General features: G+C 40.7%; 1 protein-coding gene across 1 annotated transcript; it reads right to left on the bottom strand.

Annotated features, from left to right (window-relative positions):
- Positions 1-6,791: 6,791 nt before the first annotated feature.
- mc4r (melanocortin 4 receptor) lies at positions 6,792-7,775 on the bottom strand. Its single transcript, XM_078280513.1, has one exon. It carries the CDS (start codon positions 7,773-7,775, stop codon positions 6,792-6,794), a length of 984 nt encoding a protein of 327 aa, XP_078136639.1.
- Between the last annotated feature and the right edge of the window lie 18,234 nt (positions 7,776-26,009).

Genomic DNA, 26,009 nt, shown 5'->3' on the forward strand with positions numbered 1-26,009 from the left:
ATTTCCCCAAACATCAGCCTGAACCAACAGCCTGAACCAATTATTAATATACATCACCACATGAAGAACTACACAGTAAGTTAATATCTTTTCTGAGCTAATCCGGTGCCTTGTACGGTCTTCAAAAGGCTCAGATCTGATAGTAATAAATAGAAAAATATTAATTCCACTAACTATCCCTCATAGGATTTAGAATTAAGGGCAAATCGTTTCAACTCACAATGTGGCAAATTTCTGTCACAAAATTGCTGTTTTCAAAGAGCTACTACGCATGCATTTTCCACATTAATTGAACTAAACAGAAAGGACCTGACTTGGAAGTGAATTCCAGCATTATTTGCCTTTTCTGGGGAAGGCAAGAGCAGAGTCAACATGGTCTAATTTGATGGAAGCGACTGTGCACAAATCCCCAGAAGGCCAGCGTGATAAGGACAGATAGAGCCAATGAGGGCCATTGGTAAAGCAACGGTAAAGGCCACGCGCGAGGCAAACTGAGATGCGAGACACTTTTAAATTAAGTGTAAGGAATGATTCTCTACTAAAAAGATCTATTGCATTGAGCTTTTCAGCGAGTATCTACTGATACCTTGGCTGTGTGGTATAATGAGTGTGTGAGTGATGCATGGGCAGTCAGACGAGGCTCTACTGGAGTTGGTGATGCCTCAGCTTCCCTCAAGCTTATTAGAATTCAGCTGAAACCCGCAGTCTGGCTTAAAGATGATACACTCCAGTCTAAAGAGCAGAGAGACCAAGCATTACATCAGTTTCCCACAGCAGAAAAGAGGATGTCGGTGAATTTTCGAAGCCCAAATAAAAGGTTGGAATTTAGTTTTAGAGATTACTCAATGGATACAAATACAAAACGCCTTTATGAATGAATTGACAAGAACAGTGTAAGCTAAAACAACCTTGTGTGTTCACTCATTTTTCAATTAATGTAGTATTGGTGCATCACGATACAGTGCTCTCAAACAGCATTTCTTGTCAGTATGTCTGGTGAAAAAAAAATACTTTTGACAACAAATTGGCTGGGCTCTCATTTAAAGAAGCACACCTGGAACCTTTATGATCTTAACAAAGTTAAGTTAACTTTGTGAGCACAGAAAATAGTACAGCTGAAAATGTAACTTGGTTTCACTGAGGCTCTCTATGGCATCTATTTGCCGTGTCTTTCATTTTCTGTGCAAAGTGCATCATGAATTAGCAAGATAAACTGCTTTTGGACGGATACCTGTTTCTGTTTTAAATAGAATAGATGATATAATATAAAATAGAATGATGTTTATTATTCTTTATTTGGAGCTTGGAGGAATGGCTGCCGAGAATTGCAGTTAACTGGATGTACCTCCAGTTCTATGAGTACATACGTAGCCCTATAAAAGGCTTAGCTATTGGTTTTACTCCTTCAAGGCTCCGCATCTGCAACCTGAGACAGATCTTTCAATCACTGCCCAATGGCTTATGAAACAGCTGTGAACCTGATCTTAGAAACTGAAGCCAAACACCAGCTGTGCAGTTACAGGGCTACACCTCTACTCCTAGAACTGAAATTACATCCAGGTATTGTTGCTATTTCTGTTTCGGTCAGGCTTCATTATTGGTAAACACCAGAGGCGAAGGCCCAAACTCGCAAGTCAAGGTGAAGGATAATAATGAAGGCGGGAGGAGAGAATGGCCTTGTGCTGCTTCCTCGTTGGTATGGGAACAGTGGTCTGGCATTGCCAGACCTTCCTCCACACTTTTCTGGGATAGAAGAAAAACCTGCTCTGATGAGGAGATAAAAGCTTGTCTGGACAGAGAGTTTTTGGTTCAAAATGCCTTTTAAATGAAAACGTCGTAGTGTGGATGTAGCCTTAGTATGTAGGTGCCTTTTTACCACATCAATAACTTTTGACTCTCAGTAGAACACAGACTTGTAACTCTGGAAGTGCCCCAGTGCCCATATTTTCTGCCTAATTTGTTTACACTACAGAAGCCAGAAAGGAGGCTGTTGACATTTGAAGTAAATTATTTGTGACTTTTGCCAGGGGGAAAAAACCTAAAAGTGCAGCATGCGACCGGGGCAGCATAAAGCACACCTGCTGGGCTAGCGAGATTTTGTTCCATTGTGCTCAAGTCAAAATACATTTTGAAAATAAAAAGTAAGGGAAAGAAAGAAGATATTATGTGACTGGGACCTAATGGAGGCTGTCAATCTGTGATGAAAGAGTAGCGAATGCTGAATCACTGCTTCTTCATATTGGGAAAAGATTTCACATTTTATTTTGCTTAGTGCATTATTCACCATCCACCTTTCACAAGCATTTTCCTGAATGCATAAAATGAGTGCTTTTGTCTGCTTGAATGTGTTTCTGTGATATAGCAGAAATGAAAGAAGAAAGAAGAAATATGCAAAATATCTGTTTTTTTGCACTTCACCTGTCTAGGCTCAACTTTTTCCTGAATTGGATCCAACCTGTCAAAAGCGTAACCGGGACCCAGCAACTCTCTTTCACTCATTTTGGGAATGCCCAAGGATAACGCAATTTTTCATACATGTGTAATAAGGCCATAGACTCAGAACCACAGTTAGCAATATTTGGTGTGGCTCAAAGAGTGCTGGTTCTCCCTCAGTCCCAGACTCGTGCTCTGCAGGGGCGTGGCTCGAAGGTGGTGAAATTGACAGCACTCTAGCCCATTGGGCTAGAGTGCTGTCAATCTAGTCTCGCTTTGCCAGACCTTCCTCCACAGCGCTGCAGAGGACGGTCTGGCTAGTCCACACAGCATTCCGGGATGGGAGAAAAACGTGCTCTGGTTTATTGGCATTTCTTTAAACCAATCACAATCATCTTGGGACTCACTAACTGCTGGCTGGGCAACGGTGCAACAGAGAACTCAGATTGGACAGATAGTCTAGCTAGCTGTCTGGATTTACCCTGCAGAGATCTGAGGAGCAGTTAACCATAGTCCTCAGAAATCCACCAGAGTTTAAAATTCCAAAACAAAGAAAGCGGAAGGTGACGGACATCTAGCGGAATTACCGCAGGCAACTGAACAATCCTGGAAGTGGAACGTCGTGGATATAGACTACTGTCAATCTGACCATTGTGATTTCAATTGGATCAGAGTAGTGTCACTTGGCTGCCTGTTCTGCCATTTTCCCCAGCCCTTGTCACATGACCAATTCATGTTTCCATGGTGATTACTAGCCACAATTTGTTTAAAATGAAACCAATTGAAATTACTAATGAATATGATGTTCTATTTAGCAGAATTATATTGTGTTGTTTTATCCTATCCAATATTTCCTATGTTAAAAAGCAGATTTTCTATGTTGTATTCTGATAAATGACTATTATAACAATGTCAATACACAATATCACTTGATGCCTATCTGTGCCTTTTCTAATACAGAGTACTAATTATGGATGTACTGCTACCTTTGTTTTCTTTTCAATATCATAGTGTCATTATCAACATATGCATGGCATACTTTTGCCTGATGGTTGTACTTATTTGTCTGTCTGTGCTCGCCAGTCTCAGGGGAGGGAGGGATGAATGTTGTGAGATAACTGTTTATGTTTTTCTTGTTTGTTCTGAAGAAACCAATAAAAAATAATTCAATAATTATACAATCTAAAAGTCTATAAAGATGCAATTCAAGTTGTAATGTGTCTCACTGAAATGTCACACCGAAGCAAAACTAGATGCACGCTCAAACGTTGAAGAAAGTTATTTTCCAGTGTCCTAAATGTTTTGTTTACTTCAATTTAAATTATTCACCACAACCCAAAACCCTGTAGGTGTTTTTCTAGCACATCAACTTCTAGGTTCTCACCTCAGGGAAGAAACTGAGCTCCATTTCCACTTTCTTATATAAAACTTCATGTGAAAAGCCATTGCTGCAGATGTGCTTGTATGCATGCATTTTCTTCAGCGATATTAGAAAAAATGAATTTCTGTCTTACCGTTTCATTTAAGTCCAGTTGTTTGAGTGTGAGATGGTTTTCACAGTAAAGGTAAAAGTCTGCACTCCAGAGGAAGGCTGACAAACAGAGCTGTTGCTAAGGTGACAGTATGATTTATTAAAGTTACTTTGCAGCAGTAATTCACATAGGATGCATTGCTCAAGCAAACAGCTTCATATCGGCACACATGAATCAAAATCTAGGCAAAGCTTTGACAGAAACTCAGTGACCCGTTTACATCACTTTCCTTGTGTTTTCTATGAGCTTCAAAATGCACTTTGAGTTTAAAAAAGGCATTAATAAATAAATGAGGCAATATTGAAAATAGCACTTGCCAACATACTGATTACATCAGTTTATAAAATACTGTCACAGCGGATAAGGTTGCTCTTTACACCACAGTGCAACATATTTAAGGCAAGGAGAAAAGCAACAAGTTACACAACGCATACACAAAAATACATTCAGCAAAATCAGCCTTTTACATACTGTAAACATGATGAAAAAAAGATCTCTGTATGGTCACGTGTGCATGCTGAAAGTTAGAACAACCCACATGTGCACATTTACACCAACAACTACACCAACCACAAATTCACAAGAGCCTTGATTGGAACTCAACAGATGTCATGGGTCAAGAGTGTACTGCAGGGGTGTCATCAAACTTCAGGTTCAACCCAGGGTTTTGTGTACCATGATGGTGGGTCACTTGTTACCGGGTTAAATCACCGTGGTAACTCAGGCTGAACACTTAACCTGCTCGGGGACAGGTTATGTTGGAGATTAGGGATCAACCGGTGTAAAAGCACCGCCTACTGACCAATCAATACTCGGTTGATAATGGCGTCACCGTTCTTAGACTATCCGGTGGAGCTCGGTGTGCGGAGAAAGAGAGGTGCGCTCAGAAAAGTTAAAACATTTAGAGGCCGACAACCCCGTTAATATTCCCTGATGGGTATTTTTATGAAAGATATAGATCTTGAGATGAGGAAATTACGTATTTTTGTCAGCTTCTTGAGCCGTATATTGCCAATGCGCTCAGCGGTTTTGAATTATGTTTATTTTTATTTTTTTTATTTGCTTCCACGATCGCTTACCACTGCCAGGGTTGCAACTGAAAGAATATAGGCTATGGTTTAGTTTATGGAATGCACAAGTGTAATTATGGTATTATAAGTGTAACTTTGGCAGACTTGTCCATGGTTGCGATTGGTCATATGGAGCAAACACCGCCTCTTTTGTGTGAACGCGCGCATCGCTGGATTGGGTAACGGAAATAAATCCAGGGCATGTTGATCTTACTTTGTAGTACAGGCCTTTGGTCTGTTTTAGCTATTTGCCCAGACGAAAATCACAAATTGCAAACATTAAAGTGACTTTCTCTTCATCCCTGGGATAAAATAAAATCTTTTTTGCTGCCCTGCTTCAAAGGGGACATCAGTGGTGAGGGTCAACAAAAACTGCATCCCTGATCAGGTAAGGGTGTAAAGTGCTAAAAACTGGGGGTTACACACTGGAGGAAAGGTTCTTGGTCACCCTGAATTGTTTTTCCCATTTGTCTATAGGTGCAGATAAACTAAACTACATCTACACCATCTTTTGTGCCTGAGAAATACACCAACACTTTTCTGCTTTTTCCATTTTAAATTTAAACTCTAAATCATCTATTTTCTGTCATTTGTTTTCCATACCATTCATACTGAGGGCATGTACGTATTACCCTCATTGCTGTAAACATGTAACCCAGAGAGTGATTTTACAACCCATTGCATTTTAGATCCCAGTCAACAGCCTGTGGTTACTACGCTGAGTGGGTTAGACACGGGAAACAGCAGATCAGCAAAGAGTGGAGATGTGGCATGTTTTGTTTGTGCTCTTGTTTTGTGATTTCTAGAAGCATCTAGTTTGATCTCAGTGTTAATTATCCGTTTAGAGCAGCTTGGAAAATCACACATAACAGCTTATTTCCACAAAGTAGTCCTTTTCAATGTATGTGTACCCTGTGTTAGCTTTCTAATAGTTGTACCTCTAACTTACAAAAATGCCACATTTGTAAAAAAGGTAAACATCCCACTTTTGCTGAGCAGGATACACTGCCTTCATCTCCTTCATGATTGGCACATAATCACAAATCAGTGAGGCGTAATGAAAAAATTACAGATGTACAGATATTTACATTCATTGCAATGCAAAACAACAAGAGTATATGACAGGGGTACACATCTTTATATCTTTGCTTGCAGTGTGCAAAATGATTTCATTTGTTCTGTTATGAGGTGGATTGCACTCTCAAACATGGAGGTAGTCTGTCAAATACTATGTTAATCTCTTTGCTAGATATCTAAAGAACAAGCTGCTGTTGCAACAGCTGTGACATTTAAGTGCCATAATTCATGTAGACACACAAAGATCTTTAAGATAACCTATATTATTTTCTTTGACAGTAATTAGCAAGACAAATGTGACAAAGAGAGAAAGAGTGAGAAAGAGAAAAGATTGGTAAATGAACCACAGTTTGAGCATGTGTATTGGTTATATACATGCCGGTAACATTTACTTCAAATTGCACTTTAGAGCGACGTTTACTACAAAACAAAAGAGCATGTGTCTACAGAGCTGTACTCTATTTTACAAGGTGTCTGTAAACCTACCTCTTCAGCAACCTGACTCACATAACCAAAGGCAAGCGCCCTACCTATCAATCATTAACAGCCGACTGCGAGAACACTGGGCACAACAGAGCCACAGTGATGAGTCCACAGTGATTGCTGCTCACAGATCTCAAAGCCCTTGTCGGCCAAGTTTCATTTAAAGTCGAAGCTCTGCTCGCACTTAACAGCCGGCTCACACGCACAAGAAAGCGTGCGAGCAGCAGAAAATCTCTTTGAAGGTTTTTCTCATTTCTTGGCTGCGAAAGGCGTAGATGATGGGGTCAATGACGGAGTTGCACATGATAAGGATGAGGTACATGTTGAAGTGGGACATGAAACAGGTGCAGTAGGGGTTCCTGGGGCAGGTGATCATGAGGATGAGGTGGAGGAAAAAGGGCGCCCAGCACACCACGAACACCCCGAGGAGGATGGTGAGGGTGATGGCGCCCTTCATGTTGGCTCGCTGATGGATTGGCGCGTTGCCCGGCAGCGCGGCGATGCGCTTCATGTGCAGACGCGCCAGCAGGAACATGTGGACATACAGCGAAGCCATGAGCACCAGCATGGTGAGGAACATGGTGATGAGGCAGACGAGCACGGTGGTGCTCTCTGAGTAGATGATGAACAGGATGCCCGACACGATGCAGCACGTCCAGATGCTGCTGATGACCAAAATTGCTCTTCGCACGGTGACGATGTTGTGGTATCGCAGCGCGTAGAAGATGGTGATGTAGCGATCAATGGCGATGGCCAGCAAGCTGCAGATGGACGCTAACAGAGAGCTACAGATCATGGAGTCAAACACATTGTCCATGCTTTTGATCAACGTGACGGGTATGGTCAGGTTGCCTCCGTTGATGAGCGCTATGACGATAGTCTCTGAGGCGTTGGAGACACTGACAAGCATGTCAGCTACAGCGAGGCTACAGATGAAAAAGTACATGGGCGAGTGAAGGTTCTTGTTTTTGACAATAGCAGCAACAACCAGGATGTTCTCCAGCAGGCTGATAATGCCCAGAGTGAGGAAAACCTCTGTGGAAATCAGCAGCTGCTCGTAGCATCCTGCTGATGAATCCTTCTCCTCCGTTGATAAGTCTTTGTTAAGTGGAAAAATGCCAGAGGTTTGGCTCCTGTTATAGAAGCCTTGGATTAATCCATGGTGATCTGTGGTGTTCATAATGTCCCCTTTAAATGTCTTCTTGGGTTAAGTTTTCTTTTCCCCGTTGTTATGGGTCCATCTGGATTTTCAATGTTAAAAATGTCAACGTGTGCGCTCGTCAGTCATCCTTGTCATCGGGAGGATAACCACGGGACCCTTGAAGGGGATCGGAAAAAAAATCTTCCTTCTTTTTCTTTTTCACCTTTTAGGTTTCCCAAGAACGACAATTATCTTCAAGCATCTGCTGCTGTTGTTACTCTCGGCCAAAAACAATCCCAGCGCTCTCCTCCCTTCTCTCCACTCAGTGCGTATGGTAAAATAAATGTTCCCTAAAAAGATGTGAGAAAGATTTAGTGGAAAGTGAAGCAGAAAGGTGTGTGCAGGAAGGCACATGTGGGAGACTGATTAACAGTGAACAGGAACATGAGAGGCAGAGAGATCAGAGCGTAGCAGCTCGCTGTGTGAGTGCAGGCAGATCATCACTTAGTAAGCTACTGTGGTCTTCCCTCCCTCTTATACCAGAAGCGCACACTCACACACACACATACCCCTGGATTTATTTTGTCCTATCCACTCGCTGATAAGGTGGGAGGAGTAGCACAGTTTGGCTTGAAAAATGAATGAGCAAATTTAAAAATGAATGGATTTAAGAAACTTGGTTTCAACGAGTTTTAACACACTTAAAAAAACAACAACTTTCTAACCAACAGTGAAAACATCCAAAAAATTGAATGATGAACTACAGATTGGTCGAGGTCTTTTTCAAGTTGGTATTACTGCTATTATATTAATGTTTTGCTAATGTTTATTGTGGAACATTAGAAAATGTAAATATTCTGGTGTGATGACAGTGTCGTAGTCAAGACCACATTAGTCTATATCCACGACGTTCCACTTCTGGGATTGCTCCGTTGCCACAAAAAATTCTGGGGTATGTCCTTCTTTTCGTCCAGATGTCCGTTACATTCCACTTTCTTTGTGTTGTAATTTTAAACTGGTGGATTTCTGAGGACTGTGGTTAACTGCTCCTCAGATCTCTGCAGGGTAAATCCAGACAGCTAGCTAGACTATCTGTCCAATCTGAGTTTTCTGTTGCACGACATAAATAATATAATAATAAATACTTTCAAACGTACACATGTTCCACCAAAACAAGTTCCTTCCCGAGGCTGTTTTGCAGAGGCACCATTGCTCCGTCCAGCGCTTAGCACCGCCCAAGACTATTGTGATTGGTTTAAAGAAATGCCAATAAACCAGAGCACGTTTTTCTCCCATTCCAGAATGCTGTGTTGACTAGCAAGACCCTCCTCCGCAGCGCTGTGGAAATAGGTCTGGCAATGCGTGACTATAATGATACATAAAATCAGACAATGCACAGGCAATTTAGTGATATCTAAATTCTTTAAAATAAAAACCTGAGTCCTCTTTATCTGAACCCGAGTAATATTATAAGCTCCTGACCAAGAAATCATTGAATGGATTAAAAAAGACCCTTTCCCTTTGTTTTGGCACGACACTGACAATATCAAACATTATTCTGTTTTAGTTTATTATTTCAAATGAATACTTAGCCCTAATCAATGAGCTGTAACACAAGTTGCTCTCTCAAGAGACCATATTTCAAATCGGATGTCAGTCATGATGCAGACGGATAACCTTCAGACAGGGACAGTCCCTCTAATAGGAATAATGCATTTCAGTATACAGACCAGACATGAATTTATTTTTGGGAGGCAGGGCAGCACTTTTAGTACTGTCACTGCTGTAGCTGTCTTTTTTATATTTAGTAATTAGGAGGTAATTATTCGAATAAAAGCTAATTGCCTTCATAATTAAGTATTACTTATGCAATTATGTAGTAATTATTTACGTTTTTGTGGAAAAAGGGTCGCTGATTCAAGTCCCCATACGGACCAAAGTAGGAAGTGTGGATTGGTAGCTGGAGAGATGCCAGTTCACCTCCTGGGCAGCCCACTCGCTCTGACATCTCTTCATTTTTGCATGAATAGGTCCTGTGCATGTGTGTGTGTGTGTGTGTGTGTGTGTGTGTGTGTGTGTGTGTGTGTGTGTGTGTGTGTGTGTGTGTGTATTTCAGGCCTGTGTGTAGTAATTTCTAACAGAGTGTAAATTGTAATTTCCCCACTGGGGATCACTAAAAATAATAAATTAAAATTAAATTAAAAATATTGGAGCTTTGAAATGATTATATACACAAAAGCACTCCTGCTCCAACATGTCTCCTGCAGTATATTACCCCTTCTCTACTAGTATGCTCACTAAGCTCCAAACACACACAACTATAGTTGCATAGATATCTTTGTTAATCAACTAGCAACAAAATGAATGAGAGAACAGAGAAGGGAGAGAAGTGGAATAGTATAGATTATAGAGCATTTGGACATTTGAATAAAAACTTTATTTAGGACTCGATATGCGATCGCATGGGGGATTTTTTGTCTTACTTTACGGAACAAACGAAACCACGATCTTTCCGAAACTTAACTAAATAGTTTTTTACCAAAACCTTACCAAATTGCGACCATTTGAAAATGTTAACGGCATTTTTAAAACTGGTTTACATACGGAAAACACTGTGGGTCGTATTTCTTGCCACTTCCAGTGGCGCTAATTCATGTAACGCTCCTGTGGGTCGTAGTAGAGGGTAGGAATAAACAACCTATATTGTCATAAGGTTTAAAGGACTTGTTGTATGCATGGGCATACATTTCATCAAACAGTTGGGGGGACAATAAACGTAAATATCTTAAAGGTCCCATGGCATGAAAATTTCACTTTATGAGGTTGTTTAACATTAATATGCATTCCCCCAGACTGTCTATGGTCCCCTAGTGGCTAGAAATGGTGATAGGGTGTAAACCGAGCCCTGGGTATCCTGCTCTGCCTTTGAGAAAATGAATGCTCAGATGGGCCGATCTGGAATCTTTCCTATATGACGAGGGGAAAGGTTACCTTCCCTTTCTCTGCTTTGTCCGCCCAGAGAATTTGGCCTGCCCATGAGAAAGAGGTTTGCAAACGAGCGAAGCATGGCAGTTGGTCAAGGCCACGACCCCCTCTCTCCTCCTCAATAGCCTTTAAAGCTACAGACACAGAAATGGCACCTCCTAAGTAAAGCTCATTGTGGGACTGGCTCTAGTGGCTGTAATTCTGCACCAAGGCTGAATTTCAGGAAAGAGACTTCAGATACAGTATTAGGGGACCACTAAGGCCTATATAAAAGAGACTTCAGATACAGTATTAGGGGACCACTAAGGCCTATATAAAAGAGACTTCAGATACAGTATTAGGGGACCACTAAGGCCTATATAAAAGAGACTTCAGATACAGTATTAGGGGACCACTAAGGCCTATATAAAAGAGACTTCAGATACAGTATTAGGGGACCACTAAGGTCTATATAAAAGAGACTTCAGATACAGTATTAGGGGACCACTAAGGCCTATATAAAAGAGACTTCAGATACAGTATTAGGGAACCACTGAGGCATATACTGTATAAAAGCATCCAAAAAGCAAACCTTTAAAGCCTCTGAACACCCACACAGGTGATTTTAGTTATTCTGGCTGATTAGACCTCTGTTCAGGTTGAAGGTTGGCCGGAGCTTTGATGGGAACTTATTACAGGACAAATTTCATCTACCAATAACAATGTATCGGCTGTCCTTTGCCCTGCCCTCAACAAAGCGAACAGAAGGCTCATAAAGATGTCAATCAATCAGTCTAAACACACCCACACAGTCCTGGGAAGAGGCCTAATCAGCCAGAATAACTGAAAACACCTGTGTGGGTGTCCAGGGCCTTTAAGAGTAATTATTAAAGGGGGTACAGATAATACAGCCAAAATTGACTAACTGGCTATTTTTTTAGTGACTCTTTTCTCTTATACAGATGATGCAAGCAAGCTAACTAACTAGCCAGTGAGCCAGCCGGCCGGCCACTAAATTAGCAAATTTTAACAACTTAATATTTTATTCACACACTCGTCACAGTGTAGAAAAGCACAACGCTATGGGTTAAGTGTCTTGCTCAGGGACACATCACAGTGGGAATTGAATCCAGATCTCCTACACCAAAGGTATGTGTCATAGCCACTGTACCATACTTACTGACACAATTCAATCTCTCCCATGAGTCCCACTAGACTTCTGGGTAATGTCAAAGCAGATAACCAAGCAGTGGACAAAACCACTTTGAGGCAAGGGAGGGGGGAATCAAAATGTTTCTAAAATTAAAACGCATATTTTGCCCCGTTTGCGATTGTATTGTTTTAATTCTTACACTTTTATTTGAAGTATATATTATGTACAATACACAGCGTGGTTTAGATCGTATTTTTAGGGGGAGCCAACCCTCAGATGGGGTAGGTCTTGAACCCCCGACACACCCTCGATTACCACCTATGGTTGTATGTTAAATAACGTAGCAAACGCACCGTATCACAAACCACAATGTTTTCCTAAACCTGACAAAGTAGTTTCAGGGCCTAAGCCAATAACTGCGGCCGTTTTACAACGTGAACCACGAGTTTAAAACTGCGACTGTTGCGTTTAGGTATGAGGAGGTGTTGATCTGCTGCCACCGCTACGGGTGTAATTTAAAAAAATGTGGGTTGTGTAGGTTGGAGGACAACTGAACAACTGCAGTCTCAGCCACCCTCGAAAACACATTTAAAAACATCAGAAGGTATTAGACCTTGTATTCATTGGATTAAAAGTGGATGGAATAATCAGAACTACAAAGCATTAAGAAGTAAACAGCCATTAGTCATTCATACAACTCTCTTGTAACAGTGTTGGACGAGCCAGTCATTCATTTAAAAGTTAAGTACCTGTTTTGAGAAATACTGAGTAGGGTTGTCTCATCTCCCCTGGTTACATTTTCAAATTTTAAGGTCTGAGCAAGATTAAAGATTTTCTATTACATAAAAACTCCAGTACCACTTATGTGCGTTCATAAGAACTGCACACTAATTAACTGCTCCTGCTTCATCACATCTGAAGAATCTAATCAGCCTATTGCATAAAGCATGAGATACTCTGAGATACTAAAGCATGGGCATACAAAGGAACCCACAGTCAAGGTTGTTTCTCCTGCTGAAGAAATGCCTTTTGAAAGCTGTTACCATGGTAAACGTGTAGAGCAAGTAGGTGGATTAAAAAAATATTGTCAAATTGGGGTACCACAGGGGTCGGTCTTAGGACCAAAGCTTTTCATAATTTACATCAATGATATTTGCAGAGTATCGGATATACTAAAATGTATTCTATTTGCGGATGATGCAAATATTTTCTGTTCTGGTGATAATTTACAGCAGCTTTTGGAGATGATCACACCAGAAATTTTCAAATTAAAACAGTGGTTTGATGTAAATAAACTTTCCTTAAATATAAGCAAAACAAAGATAATGTTATTTGGAAAACATAAAACTAACTGTCAAGTAGAATTAAAAATTGATAACATAAGTATTGAAAGGGAAGTTTGGGGTCCCCTGCTGGAGCTGCTACCCCCCCGACCCGACCCCGGATAAGCGGATGAAGATGGATGGATGGATGGATGGAAGTATTGAAAGAGTATATGAAAATAAATTTCTTGGTGTGATTTTAGACCACAAAATCTGCTGGAAACCTCACATAAACCATGTCAAAGCAAAACTAGCAAAGACCATAGCAAAAATAAATAAATCAAGACATATTTTAGACAATAAATCATTACATACACTGTATAATACACTCATACAGCCATGTCTAAGTCATAAGTTACTGTGTGGAAATCTGGGGAAATGCTTACAAAACCAACCTACAGCCGTTATGCACATTACAAAAAAGAGTAATCAGAATCATAAATAATGTTGGATACCTGGAGCACACAAGTCCTTTATTCTTCTTCATCCTGCTCCTTTTCGGACAATTTTTTTAAATCAGAAATGGTAATGGTATTTTTAATATTACTTAAACACGGTATGGATATTGTTCTTTTTCCTTTGGTGTGTTGCTACACACTTTTTATTTTATAGATATATATATATATATATATATTGTGTATTTGGATATGTATGCATATATGTATATGTATATATATATATATATATATATATATATATATATATATATGTACATGCTGTATGTGTATATGTATTTTTAGTTTTGTTCGAAATAAAAAAAAATTAAAAAAAATCTAACACACAAATGTCCCCTAAAAGCTAAGGAGCAAAGGTACAGTAGATACCTTTTTTTCTAGTCTATAATGTCTACGTAGATACCTTTTGTATTTTGAAACGACAATTTTCTTTCCTTTAGGGACTGTCCGTTTTTTATTTAAGGGGCTACTGGAGGAGTTTTGGGATCTTAGGCCAAAATAGACTTGACCTAACCTGACTCCGCCAGATGGATTGCTTCGCATTTGCTCGGCATATCCATCTGAGAACTTTCCGTTGGAGAACTTTTGGAAAAGGGCGAAAATACTGGTTAGCTGATTGGATGAACCATCTATCTATCACCGTCTATGTTGGTGATAGACGGGCCAAATCAACCAATCACATCAACGATATATCAAACTCTTGCCGAAACCAGTCGGGAGAAGAGCAAAAACATATTTTCCTCAGAGAAAAGCCTCCAGTGCCGTTGCAGGATAACGGGCTGCCTGCTGGGCTGTCGCTGCTCAGACCAGGGGAGAGGTCTCGGCTCACACGGTTGGTCTCATCAGCAAGCAGGGCGGCAATTCGGAAGTTTTTCGATTTCTCCATGATGGCTCCACTCAGGAGGACTACAGAGTCTCAAAAAGACAAACGTGTTTGGCTTGGCGGGTGTGCAGCTGTGCTGTGCGTCTGCATGCAGACAGCGGAGTCAGTCACAAACTCATATGTTCTCCTTATCTTTTCATAAAAGGCTAAGGCTGGAAGGATCAGCACAAATTATACGTTTATGTTTCCTCACCCAACAGGGTCTGGAGTGAAACTCTTAGATTTTTGTGCTTCCAGCTAGTGGTCCGTGGTGCGATTTTTGTTGGGTCAGACCCATCTGCTAGCGATGGGGGGCCGGGACTGAGAGCTACATTGAAAAACATGCACCACTTTCAAGCCACTTTGAAATTTTGCTGCTTTCATGAATACAAAAGTTGGATGACTAAAAAATGTTGGGTGACCCTCCCCTCAAAAATAAAAAGACATGACCCTCCCCTATTTTCCTCCGGTGGTCCATTCCATAAATACCGAACGGTCCCTTAAGATACAGATACATTGCAGCTTTGCTGGTCTATGTGCTGGGTAATTTATGGCCCCTTGGTCCAGCCTTGCATGGCATTAGAAGCTGCAATAAGCGAAAACACATTTCCCACAGAGCTGTAGTATTCTCACATCTACACCTTTAGTTCTTCAAGTTCTTCCACCTCCTCTTGATGCCTCCTTCAAAATGGCATCAGCCCAAGTGTTTTTAGCAACCTTAGAGTTTATAATTTTCAAGGAAACTAACAACAAATGCAGCTGATAAAATAGAATCAATACGGATTTTCATATGTGTCTTTAATGGCTACGAATTCCATCCTGTGTGGTTTTTTATGCAATATGCAGATCACTGCAAGCTGCTGAATTGAAGCTTTACAGAAAGCCTTAAGGACATGAAAAACAATGGAATCTATGTTGTAGGTTGCGGGAATGGTAGATAAAAGGATTGAAATAAGTTATTGTTTCACTATACACTGCATTAACAGTTACCATAGCCTCTTGTGTAACATAAAAGGGCTTGAATGCTATAGAATTTAAGGAATGCATTTTTTTAGTTTTGCATTTAAAATGTGCAGTAGGCCAGGAGCTTGGAACTTAAATCGGCTTTTGTCTATAAAGTGTGCGGAGACTCTTTGGTTGGTATGCACAGCAAATGAGTTGAAGTTACCATTTCTCTGGAGAAAGGAGAGCTGCATATTTCTTTCATAAAGAAATAGACACATTAAATGTTTAAATCACACAATAAAAAAGCAACATGATACAATATCAATGTATTATGTTTGAGGACAATATAGCCACCATATGGTATTACATTAAACTAGTTTATAAAAATGTTTTATCAATAATTCTCATTCAGAAGCCTCTGACAATGAGTTCTGTGTTCACGACTGAAGAACAGTCAAAGGATACCTGCACAGACATCTCAGTTTGGCCTTTGGTTTACATGGAACTGCATAATAGCTTGGGTCCAAAACTACAATGTAACAGTATAACAGCATGATTGACCTTTTCCAAGTCTGTGAAAAGTAAAAAAAGAAAAGATTAAAGGAATAGGGCTGAACTGCATTCTTTTACTGCTCCTTAAAGATCAAATCGAAAAACACTCCAAAGTTAATGGCTTCTGGCCTACAGTTTGAGGAAAGATAAGTTCAGTTTATGATTTCTGCAAAGGACAAAATTACACTATTTTGGGATTGGTGTTATAGAGTGGGAGACAGTCTGAAAATGTACAAACTAAGTCCAGAAATTGGGCTTCAGTGATATAACAATGAAGAGAGATTCTGGGCTTTATTCATGAAGGCAAAGGTTTTGTCCCCTCTGTGTGTAGGTGCTATGTGTATAGTTATGTGTGCATAAATGTGGACGTAGCTGTTGTATTTCATATAGTTATGTTGTATTCAAGTACCTATGTATTTATGTGAGACTCTGTACGGACTATGGCAGCGAATTTCCTTGGAAAAGGACAATAAATAATCCATCCATCCATCTTCACTCGCGGTACTTGAACTCCTTCACTTGGGGTATTACCTACACGGAGTAGGCACTCCATCGGTTTCCTGCTTGGCAGGAGGTGAACTGGCAGCTACCAGTCCACACTCAGTACTTTGGTCCGTACGGGGACTTGAACCGGCGAGTTCAAATCAACCCAAATCCCTACAGACTGAACTACTGCCACCCCAGATCGTCTTGCTTGTCCATGTAGTCTGTACCGCAGCCGTAGGTCACAGCTGATAGCCATCTTCACCTTTTCCTCTGTGCCGTAGGTCATAGCTGATAGCCATCTTCACCTTTTCCTCTGTGCCGTAGGTCATAGCTGATAGCCATCTTTACCTTTTCCTCTTTATGTACTCTGATGTTTACATTTGAAATCTTCAACCGGCCAGGCTAGCAGAGTCAGCAGGAGACTGCTGAATTGATTCCCCTGTCTTGATGATGATCATAGTCATAAGATGGCCGCAGAGATGGTCTTGCTATAGCAATGAGTTTGCCTTCTCCACCTTTTCCTCTGTGTTCACTCTGGGTTTTACTCTTTCAGCACCATGGAGAGAGACATAATAAGTCGGCGAGTTTGATTGTTTCAGAACCATGGAGAAGGACACAGCAAGAGAAAGGGTTCGGCTGTTTCAGCTGTCTTCCCATCTCTCTAGTGCACCATGTGTCATTAAGTTCAACAGTCATCACACAACTTGCAGCGAAGACATCCACACCAACTTATAAAAATAATACAATTTAGAAACGTTAGTAATTGACTATTTACAGTTCGACAAAAGTGTGATTGTTTTTCGCTTTCCATCCATCCATCTTCATCCGCTTATCCGGGGTCGGGTCGCGGGGGTAGCAGCTCCACCAGGGGACCCCAAACTTCCCTTTCCTGGGCCACATTAACCAGCTCCGACTGGGGGATCCCGAGGCGTTCCCAGGCCAGGTTAGAGATATAATCCCTCCACCTAGTCCTGGATCTCCCCCGAGGCCTCCTCCCAGCTGCACGTGCCTGAATTTCGCTTTCATTTCTCATATTTTACACATAATGTGATAGGATAAGTACTGTGCGCCTACATATCGTAGTGTGATTACAGGTGATTAGAAGTGCATATGAGTGAATTTTGGCGTGCAAATGAGTTCATGTGTCCCATGCATTGTCTCAATGCACGTCATGCAAATGTATTGATTCAGCTGCGGGAGAGCGTACCAACAATAATTGGCAAGAATATAGGCATATGCACAATAAGTATTTAGGCAAAGTCAGAGCAGGAGGGAAACATAGCATGACGGAATAATTAAAAATTTTGAACCACAAGGTTAAAGGGATACTTTTTCCGATTTTAATCCAGCTCTGAGTCATCTTTGTGTGGGCAGTGTTTTTAGATAAATGCGGTTTGGCTTAACGGAGGAGCAAAGGTCTGCTAAGATCATTGTTTTGTGTCAGCTGGTGGACCTCCGTGAACCTTTTCAGATAAACACTGTTTATCTAAACACATTGCCCTCATGGCCATGACACAGAGCTGGATTTAAATCTGCACAATATCTAATTAAATGGCATGGGCTGTGGTGGCTCTAGTGTTGACCATTTCTGCCAACTGTGGATTTGTCCAGGGAAAAGTATCAAAATAATGTTATATATTATAATATTATAGATATTATTCACTGTGTCCAATGTAAGTGAGCACTCATTTGAAAAACCTTTGGGGATCTTGTTAATGAATAAGCTTCAAGCAAACAAACATAACCTCATCCAGCTCAGTGCTGATGCTGAGATACTAACCCTGTGCTCAAGAGGATCAATTAAAATAGCAGTTTTTTTTACTGGCAAATAGTATGATGTTCATTTTTCCTGGGATCTTCTGTTGAAGGTTCTCTGTAAAGTTAGTGCTCTGAGAACATATGATAAGTTTTTGCTTAGCCACTTTATTTCTCAGAGGAGGCTTCAATGCTGCGGCTACTGGAAGAGATACTACACGAGACTATTACCTTGACCAGTACCTAGTAAATAGTAAATATTACAAGTTTTCCTGATAAAATTGTTATAATTATTTAACGAGGAAAAAGTTACAATAATCCATCCCATTCCTATCGATGGCTCTAATACTCCATCATACTTTCAACCTTTGTTGATAGCGTGTTTAGCTCGCTGCTTGGCTGCACTTACACAAACAGTGTGGGCAGAACATAAAGTCTGTTACATTGATTAATGTAGTTTTCAATAAAAGGCCATGACTGGACTTTAGAGGATGTTGCTTTTTTTCTCTCTATCATGCTGGCTCTAAAATGTCCTACCGATATGCTGCTGCGTGGCTGAATAATCCCGGTTTTTCTCCTTGCCATATTACAGCTTTGACTCACCAACAGAAAATCAGGCTTTGGTAAGGTGAGCCACACAACTAAACACAAACTCAGGCAGACGTCTGCACAGATAATGTCAACAGGTAGACCCCGGTCAGTTTGACCTTAAAATCATATATATATATATATATATATATACTGTAATTGCACACTGGAACATAAAATATCCACAGGCCATCTCAACATTTCAGCACATACACCAACCTTGGAGTTTCCATCAGTGCCTGTTTCTGCTCTGCTCCCTCTCTCTCTCTCTGTCTCCCTGTTCATTTGCTTCCAGGATCTGGTTGCTGAGATGTGAGTTTTTTGGTATAGTTTTTTGTTGCTGACTATTAATTTCTCAAGATAAACTTTTTTTTTTGGCTTTTATTGCCTTTATTTATAGGACAGATTAAGTCAGGAAAGTGGGAGAGAGAGGGGGATGACATGCAGCAAAGGGCTGCAGGTCGGAACCGAACCATCTCTTATTTGATATCTCCGCGCTGCTCGCTTGAACCCAAAGACGTTCTGGCTCTCCTTCATGAAGGTCATCTCAAAGCTCTTATTCCTGCCCTGAGGGGCGAGGAGTCAGGAGGGATCTCTGAGGATACAAGAGAGCAGCCTTCCTGGGGTGCATCTCATAACCCTTATATGATAGCTTCTCGACTCCTCGGTCCTCGGCTGAACCAAAGTGGTTCTGTCCCTCCTTCGTGAAGGCTGTCTCAAAGCTCTTATTTCTGCCCCGAGCATCGAGGAGGGATCATCGAGGAGCTATAGCCAAGGAAACACGAGAGCAGCCTTCCTGGAAGTTGTGCAGCTGAAAGAAGCACTAACTCCGCCCATACAGCTGACGAATTCATGTGACTCACTTCCCTCCCACGATTGCCTCGCGTCCGTCCAGTATATATATATATATATATATATATATATATATATATATATATATATATTTAGTTTTTTTATGACAACCCTGCCCCACACCTTAATAATCATTTAATTTGGTCTAATTTGGTTTGGTTTGCATAATAAAGTATATTTTTGTATAACGTTATCATGGTGTGCCTCCTATTTGTTGCGTCCTAAGAACCAGGGGGGTATAGCACAAAAGTAGAATATATAAATCCAGGATAACTGATAAAGCGAGGCTTGACCTAGTCTGATCTGTGCATCCTGGCTTGGTGCATTTCACGAAGGCCAAGCCAGGCTGAGGAGGAGCAACTAGGTCGAGCCAGGCTGAAGTAATTTGGATAGATGCACGTTCATGGCTTTCTTTAACAGACCGCGAGGTCTGATGCTCAAATGGTAAATACGCATTGTGCATACTTTACACAGAGTGAGCAGCGGCTTCTTATGGAAGTTAGGCTAATTATTTGCACAAATGAGCAGTTGTTCTTTGCCTTTAAAGTGAGCAGAAGACTAATGTCACGCAGGAAATTTACCATGAAGATCAATTTCTACCACTAATCTACAATGCTAGAATATGATGCGTACATATCCCTCTCTCTCACTCTGTCTCTCCTTCTCTCTCGTATGGGCTAAAATATAAATTACTTAAGTAACATATTTACTCCCACTGCTCGCTTTTCAGGCAAAGTATACAACAGTTTGTTTGTGGAAATAATTAGCCTAACTCCTTGAATGGTTTCATTTAAGAGCAGTAGTTCGTAAATGTATATTTTTAGATATATCGTTCAGTCGGTGCCGCTTCTGCCATGCTTTCTCTCACTGTTTTTACAGAGGCAGAGTTTCATCCTTTTTATATATATGCTTTGCTTTCTCGTAGGCCTATATATGGACACAGAAAAGGCACTGAAGAAATAAAGACTGAAATCTAGAAACTATAATGATAATTAAGTTATAAATTCAATGCACACTGTAGACATGACTGTAACGACTGAGTGTATTCATCAGTTATTTTCCCCCAGTAAAATATCAGATCAAAAACCATTGAGATGTCATCTCCCTGTTATTTAGTGAATGTACAGTAGCCTCAACTATATAAATACTGGTCCAGTGAACTAAGTCTATAATTAAGGAGGATTGTACAATTAGGATAGGTTTTTATAATTGTACAATCCTCCCAAATTATATCCCAGTTTACTGGAGAGAACACACATTGTAAGAAGGCCAAATAAAATGCACATGGAAGAGCAACATACATGATGCTTTGTTAAAGAATACAAACAGAAATACAACTAAAATAAATAAAGGTGTATTGGTCCCTGACCAGTCTGCCATTGTTAGAACCACTAACAAGTGTATAGCACTTTATATATTATCCTTTATCACTGACTTTATTTAAAACAACTGTATGAGCCTTTTCTAATTATCTCAACAACTGCCATACTATATTTATAAAACTTCTAACAACAATGTGAACAGCAGTCTTCATAAACACAGAAAACAGCACCAACAACTGTCACATGAATAATTATAAAAATAATGGTCACAAATTGACATTTTAACAGTGCTTGACTGAACAGAAATATGCACCTGTTGTATTTTAATGCAGGCTGACAACAATAAGGTAAAACCAGTGCTGAGTGAACAGAAAAAGGCTCCAGGATTAATAAATCCTGGCTGTTACCCTGGTCAGGAGCACAAACTAAATCTCCATGGTAACTTAGGTGCGTTTGCTTTTGTGCAACCAAGTCGAGGCTATATTCATCCAGGATAACTGGAATATCCCTGCTTAATCCCTTATCCTGGTTTTGTGCAATAGCCCTCAGGTCATAACAGCTGCATACACACTCGTGTGCTAATGTTTATGTGCTGGGATGGGTCACATTGGCCTCAGATTTATAGCTGGGACGCTTCCTCTCATATGAGGTCACTTTGTACCAACATGGACAGACGAGTGCTCTGCACAACAATTGCTTACAATATACTGTACAAGTATAATTGACTGCCCTTGTTGGGATTTGGGATCATCGGTCACTTTCACACCACAAATTCACCACTAATTGAATTTATAGTGCATGTCATATTGTCCTACAGTCCGTAGTTTTGCTGTAGTTTCTTCATAGTGTGTATACTGTAGCATATCCTGTGGATAATATGTAAATGGTGAAATTTTAAATATTCTGAGCCTAAAGTCTCCTATTACTCAATGTGGCCAAGGGAAATATTCATAATTCAATATGAAAGTAATTAATTTTGACTCATTAACAGGTTCATCTCTGCTAACAGACAGCGCTACTTCATTAAGAGGTGGAACTCATTACTGTGAACAAATGGCTCAATGACTCTGCCTGGCGCTGCAGTAGAATTACATAGCCGTCTACCTCATTTTTGCACCATTGAGTGCAGATGAGAAGCTGCATCTTCTGTCAAAATGTGAGCAGAATTTCACAGGAGAAATTAAGCTATGGGATTTTATCTCGACCACCGTGTGCCGCAACTAGGATTTTCTCAGTTATGTATTCCAAAAGGGTTAGTTCTTCCTACACAAATGGACGCATCAATCTCCAGAGTGATATACAGTACATTCATGGCACCATGCTATATCCAGAAATACAGCCACACATATGCTTGACTTGGAAATAATAGTTGGTGCAATTTAATTATAACGTTTGTGTGTTTTATGGATGTAAAATGTTTTTACAGGTGTTAAACAGTTTAATATCAATAGAAACAATACTAATCCTACACATACTAATACTAATCCTACACATTTCTCTTCGGTTTGGACCAAGTAATGTCCTACCAAATGTTACACTTTGTTGCGGAGATCCTGCTTAAGTAAAAGGTTCTATAAAGAAAGGTACAATTAGTTAAAAGGTAGGACTGCAGCTGATAAAAAGTAAGTTGTTGCATCAGGAAATTGCTAAAAGTAACCTTGACCCTTGAAAGTTTGGAAATCTGGTTGAATCACACACAAAAAACTATTTTAAAGATTATTTGCTTTCAAGTCTCGAACACACCCATACAACAACATTTGAAAAAATAACAAGATATTATCAAGATTGAAATATAGTTGTTGTTTTTTTTGCCCACAGACCTGAATATCTGGGAGAAAAAATGTGTTTACAACATTTCAAGACAGTGGTGCTAGACTTAATGCATGCAGCTCCTGCCTGCAGCTCTCACTCTGAGATGTACCTTCCAGACAAACAATGGTATTGTTAGTCTGTGATGGACTCTGGTCTATATTGCAACAACAAAATCTTGATCTGAATAACATTGTGTGGTCACATGCTGTATAAGCTTGAGCCAGTGCGGGAGAGGGCAGCATGACTAACACTAGACACGATAATCAAACTTTGTAGCTGCTGTTGTTCTGAAACTGTTCCTCTTCGTTGATACGTTTGTTTTCTGCTGGTCAAGACGTGGATCATTCAGGGAACTCAGATGCCGGTAAAATAATTCATTTGTTTCCTCAGTGTGGTTTCGGTGGTTGCCATGGTCACAGGACAAATAAGTTGATCAGTTAATCCAAATGCAGTGACAAATAGGCATGCATGTTCATCATCTCCTGGGGGAAATAGCTGGCTTTTAAGCTGCTAAAATGCTCCACTGTTTTCACCAACCAGTCTCTAACTGGGTCTGCTGTTTGCTGCTGAGCAGGTAGTGCACAGAGGAGCAGTTTGGAAGATAATACATAATAATAAGAATACTGAAAAACTGTGTTGATCTTCTTCCTTAGAATATTTTTGATGAGGTTTGATCATATTTGATTGAGAGAATGCCTGGCAACGCAAGCAAACAGCCCAATCTACCTCCTAAAGCAGGATTTACAGTATATGCTTCTGCGGAGGCTCTACGCAGAACTTTCGCCATAGCCTTTGAAGTGGCCTGAAGTTTATACTTGTGCGCTGGTGTGTCTCTTTAAGAGAATAGCAGGGGCGGCATGTGTGTGTGTGCTTGGGCCATTTGTGGTAGAGCGAGTGAGAGAGTGACGGGGATTAGCTACGGAGCGAGTACCGACTCTGCAGGCTTAGACTGAGAAACAAAGTGTCTCCCCTGTGCTGTCCGTTGTGGGTCGGGGGATTCACTGTATCACCATGTCGGGAATTGGCAAATCGGCGCCCTCCTTGCAGCTGCAGGCGCCCTGCTTGCACCCCCTACTTTCACAATGAAATGGACTAGTCCGTAAAGGTGCGGCGCGAAAGATAAACACACGGTGACAGGAGAACTCGGAAGTACACAGAGACGGAGCAAGACGAGTCTAAACCTTTATTTTATGTCAATGGTCTAAACGCGAAAATGAAACAAAGTTACCCAAGCGGCTCAGATAAAAGAAAAAAGCGAAAAGACATGTTTTCGGCAGTAGAAGGACCTTCACCAGCTCCCGTGGCTTATGATAGTGGTGGTGGTGTCGGTAGCAGTGGCAATGGCATGCACAGTGAGGAGACTCAGGAGGAGAGAGACAGAGATGAGGGAGTGAGGGTAGAACCTGCGGTAAGCACAAGGTTAACCTTAAAACACGTTGCCCCTTGATAAAACTGAGCCAAAAACTGAGTGGTGGACAAAACACTACAACAATAAAAGACGTAGGCATGCTGCACTCTATGATTGCATTAGTAGCCTATATAAACGTTGCACATCATGCAAACTTTCTTAACAAGAATTGTAGCTTTTCTATCTGCTTCGGCAGACAAAAACTCATGATAGACCTCTTCAAATTAAAGCACAGGACCTCTTGAAATGATTAAAAAAAAATAATATATATATATATATATATATATAGCTTGTTTTATGATTCATGAGGAGTATACCGTTTTATTAATATATTAATCTTGTTAAATTTTGCTTGAAGGGGGTCTCGCCCTGGGTGTAATTCAATGTAGAACCGCCCCTGTTTCTGACCACGGGGGGAAAGCTGTAGCAGGAGAAGTTAACCCTCTCCTTGATTTTATGTTGTTCACGGAGAAGTAGAACCCGGAAATGAGTAGAAATGCATCGCTACCATGCCACGGCCAAGCGGACCAATCACAGTTGTTGCGGTCTGCGTCTGTGCAACTTGTAGTTTCATTTTGTCAGGCTACAGCGTAGGGTTCATATCTACAGGTACCTACGTACGTACCTATGGCGTACATTTAAAGGAACACGCCGACTTATTGGGACTTTAGCTTATTCAGCGTAACCCCCAGAGTTAGATAAGTCCATACATACCCTTCTCATCTCCGTGCGTGTTTTAACTCTGTCTGACGCACCCACCGCTAGCCTGGTTAGCACAAATCCAGGAGGTAACCGGTTCCAACTAGCCTACTGCTCCGAATAAGTGACAAAATAACGCCAACATGTTCCTATTTACATGTGATTTGTATAGTCACAGGGTGTACAAATAACAAGGTCACATGCGACACAGACATCTTCTAACCGTATATAAACTGGGAACTATATTCTCAGAAAGGCGAAGCACTGCTACTTCTGCTACTTGGGCGGAGTGATATGCTTGCAGCACCTGAGAAGCCCCAAGCAGAGAGTAGAAATGCTTCGCCTTTCTGAGAATATAGTTCCCAGTTTATATACAGTTAGAAGATGGCTCTGTCTCATGTGACCTTGTTATTTGTACACGCTGTGACTATACAAATCACAACATGTAAATAGGAAAATGTTGGCGTTATTTTGTCACTTATTGGGAGCAGTAGGCTAGTTGGAACTGATTACCTCCAGGATCCGTGCTAGGCTAAGCTACCGGTGGAGCCGTCAGAAAGAGTTAGAACACGCACAGAGATGAGAAGGGTATGTATGGACTTATCTAACTCTGGGGGTTATGGTGAATAAGCTAAAGTCCCAATAAGTCGGCGTGTTCCATTAACGCTGGACCATAAATTAGCCATTAATGCTGAGTATTTGCACTCCTTCATCGCATTACTTTCTGCTTTGCTCCTGTCACAAAAAATACAGCCACTAGAGGGTGCTGCCAATTTAAACACAAATATTGGTCGTAATTGCTACTTCGAAAAAAGGACTTATGTTGGCGATATTCGGGGAAGATGCTAGTCTTGCATTGCAGACCTATCTCCACAGTGCTGTGGAGTAGTGTCTGCCTCCCCCTCCCTCCCATACATACACTCCTTATGCTGTCCTCACTAAAGGTTGTTGCAGGTAACGTATTCTTCAGCTATACAGCTAGCTTAACATTATATTCTCCAGCATTATATCCTCCAAGGAACAGGCAGGTTGTTGTGTTTGGCAGGATTTAATTAAGGAAAATATCACATACAAAAGAAACCACTACACTAATTCCAT

This window comes from Sander vitreus, chromosome 22, assembly GCF_031162955.1.
Source record: "Sander vitreus isolate 19-12246 chromosome 22, sanVit1, whole genome shotgun sequence".
Taxonomy (NCBI): Eukaryota; Metazoa; Chordata; class Actinopteri; order Perciformes; family Percidae; genus Sander; species Sander vitreus.

What these genes read in the sequence shown, in the direction of transcription:
- mc4r (XM_078280513.1), bottom strand. Translation starts at nt 7,775, where the DNA reads ATGAACACCACAGATCACCATGGATTAATCCAAGGCTTCTATAACAGG.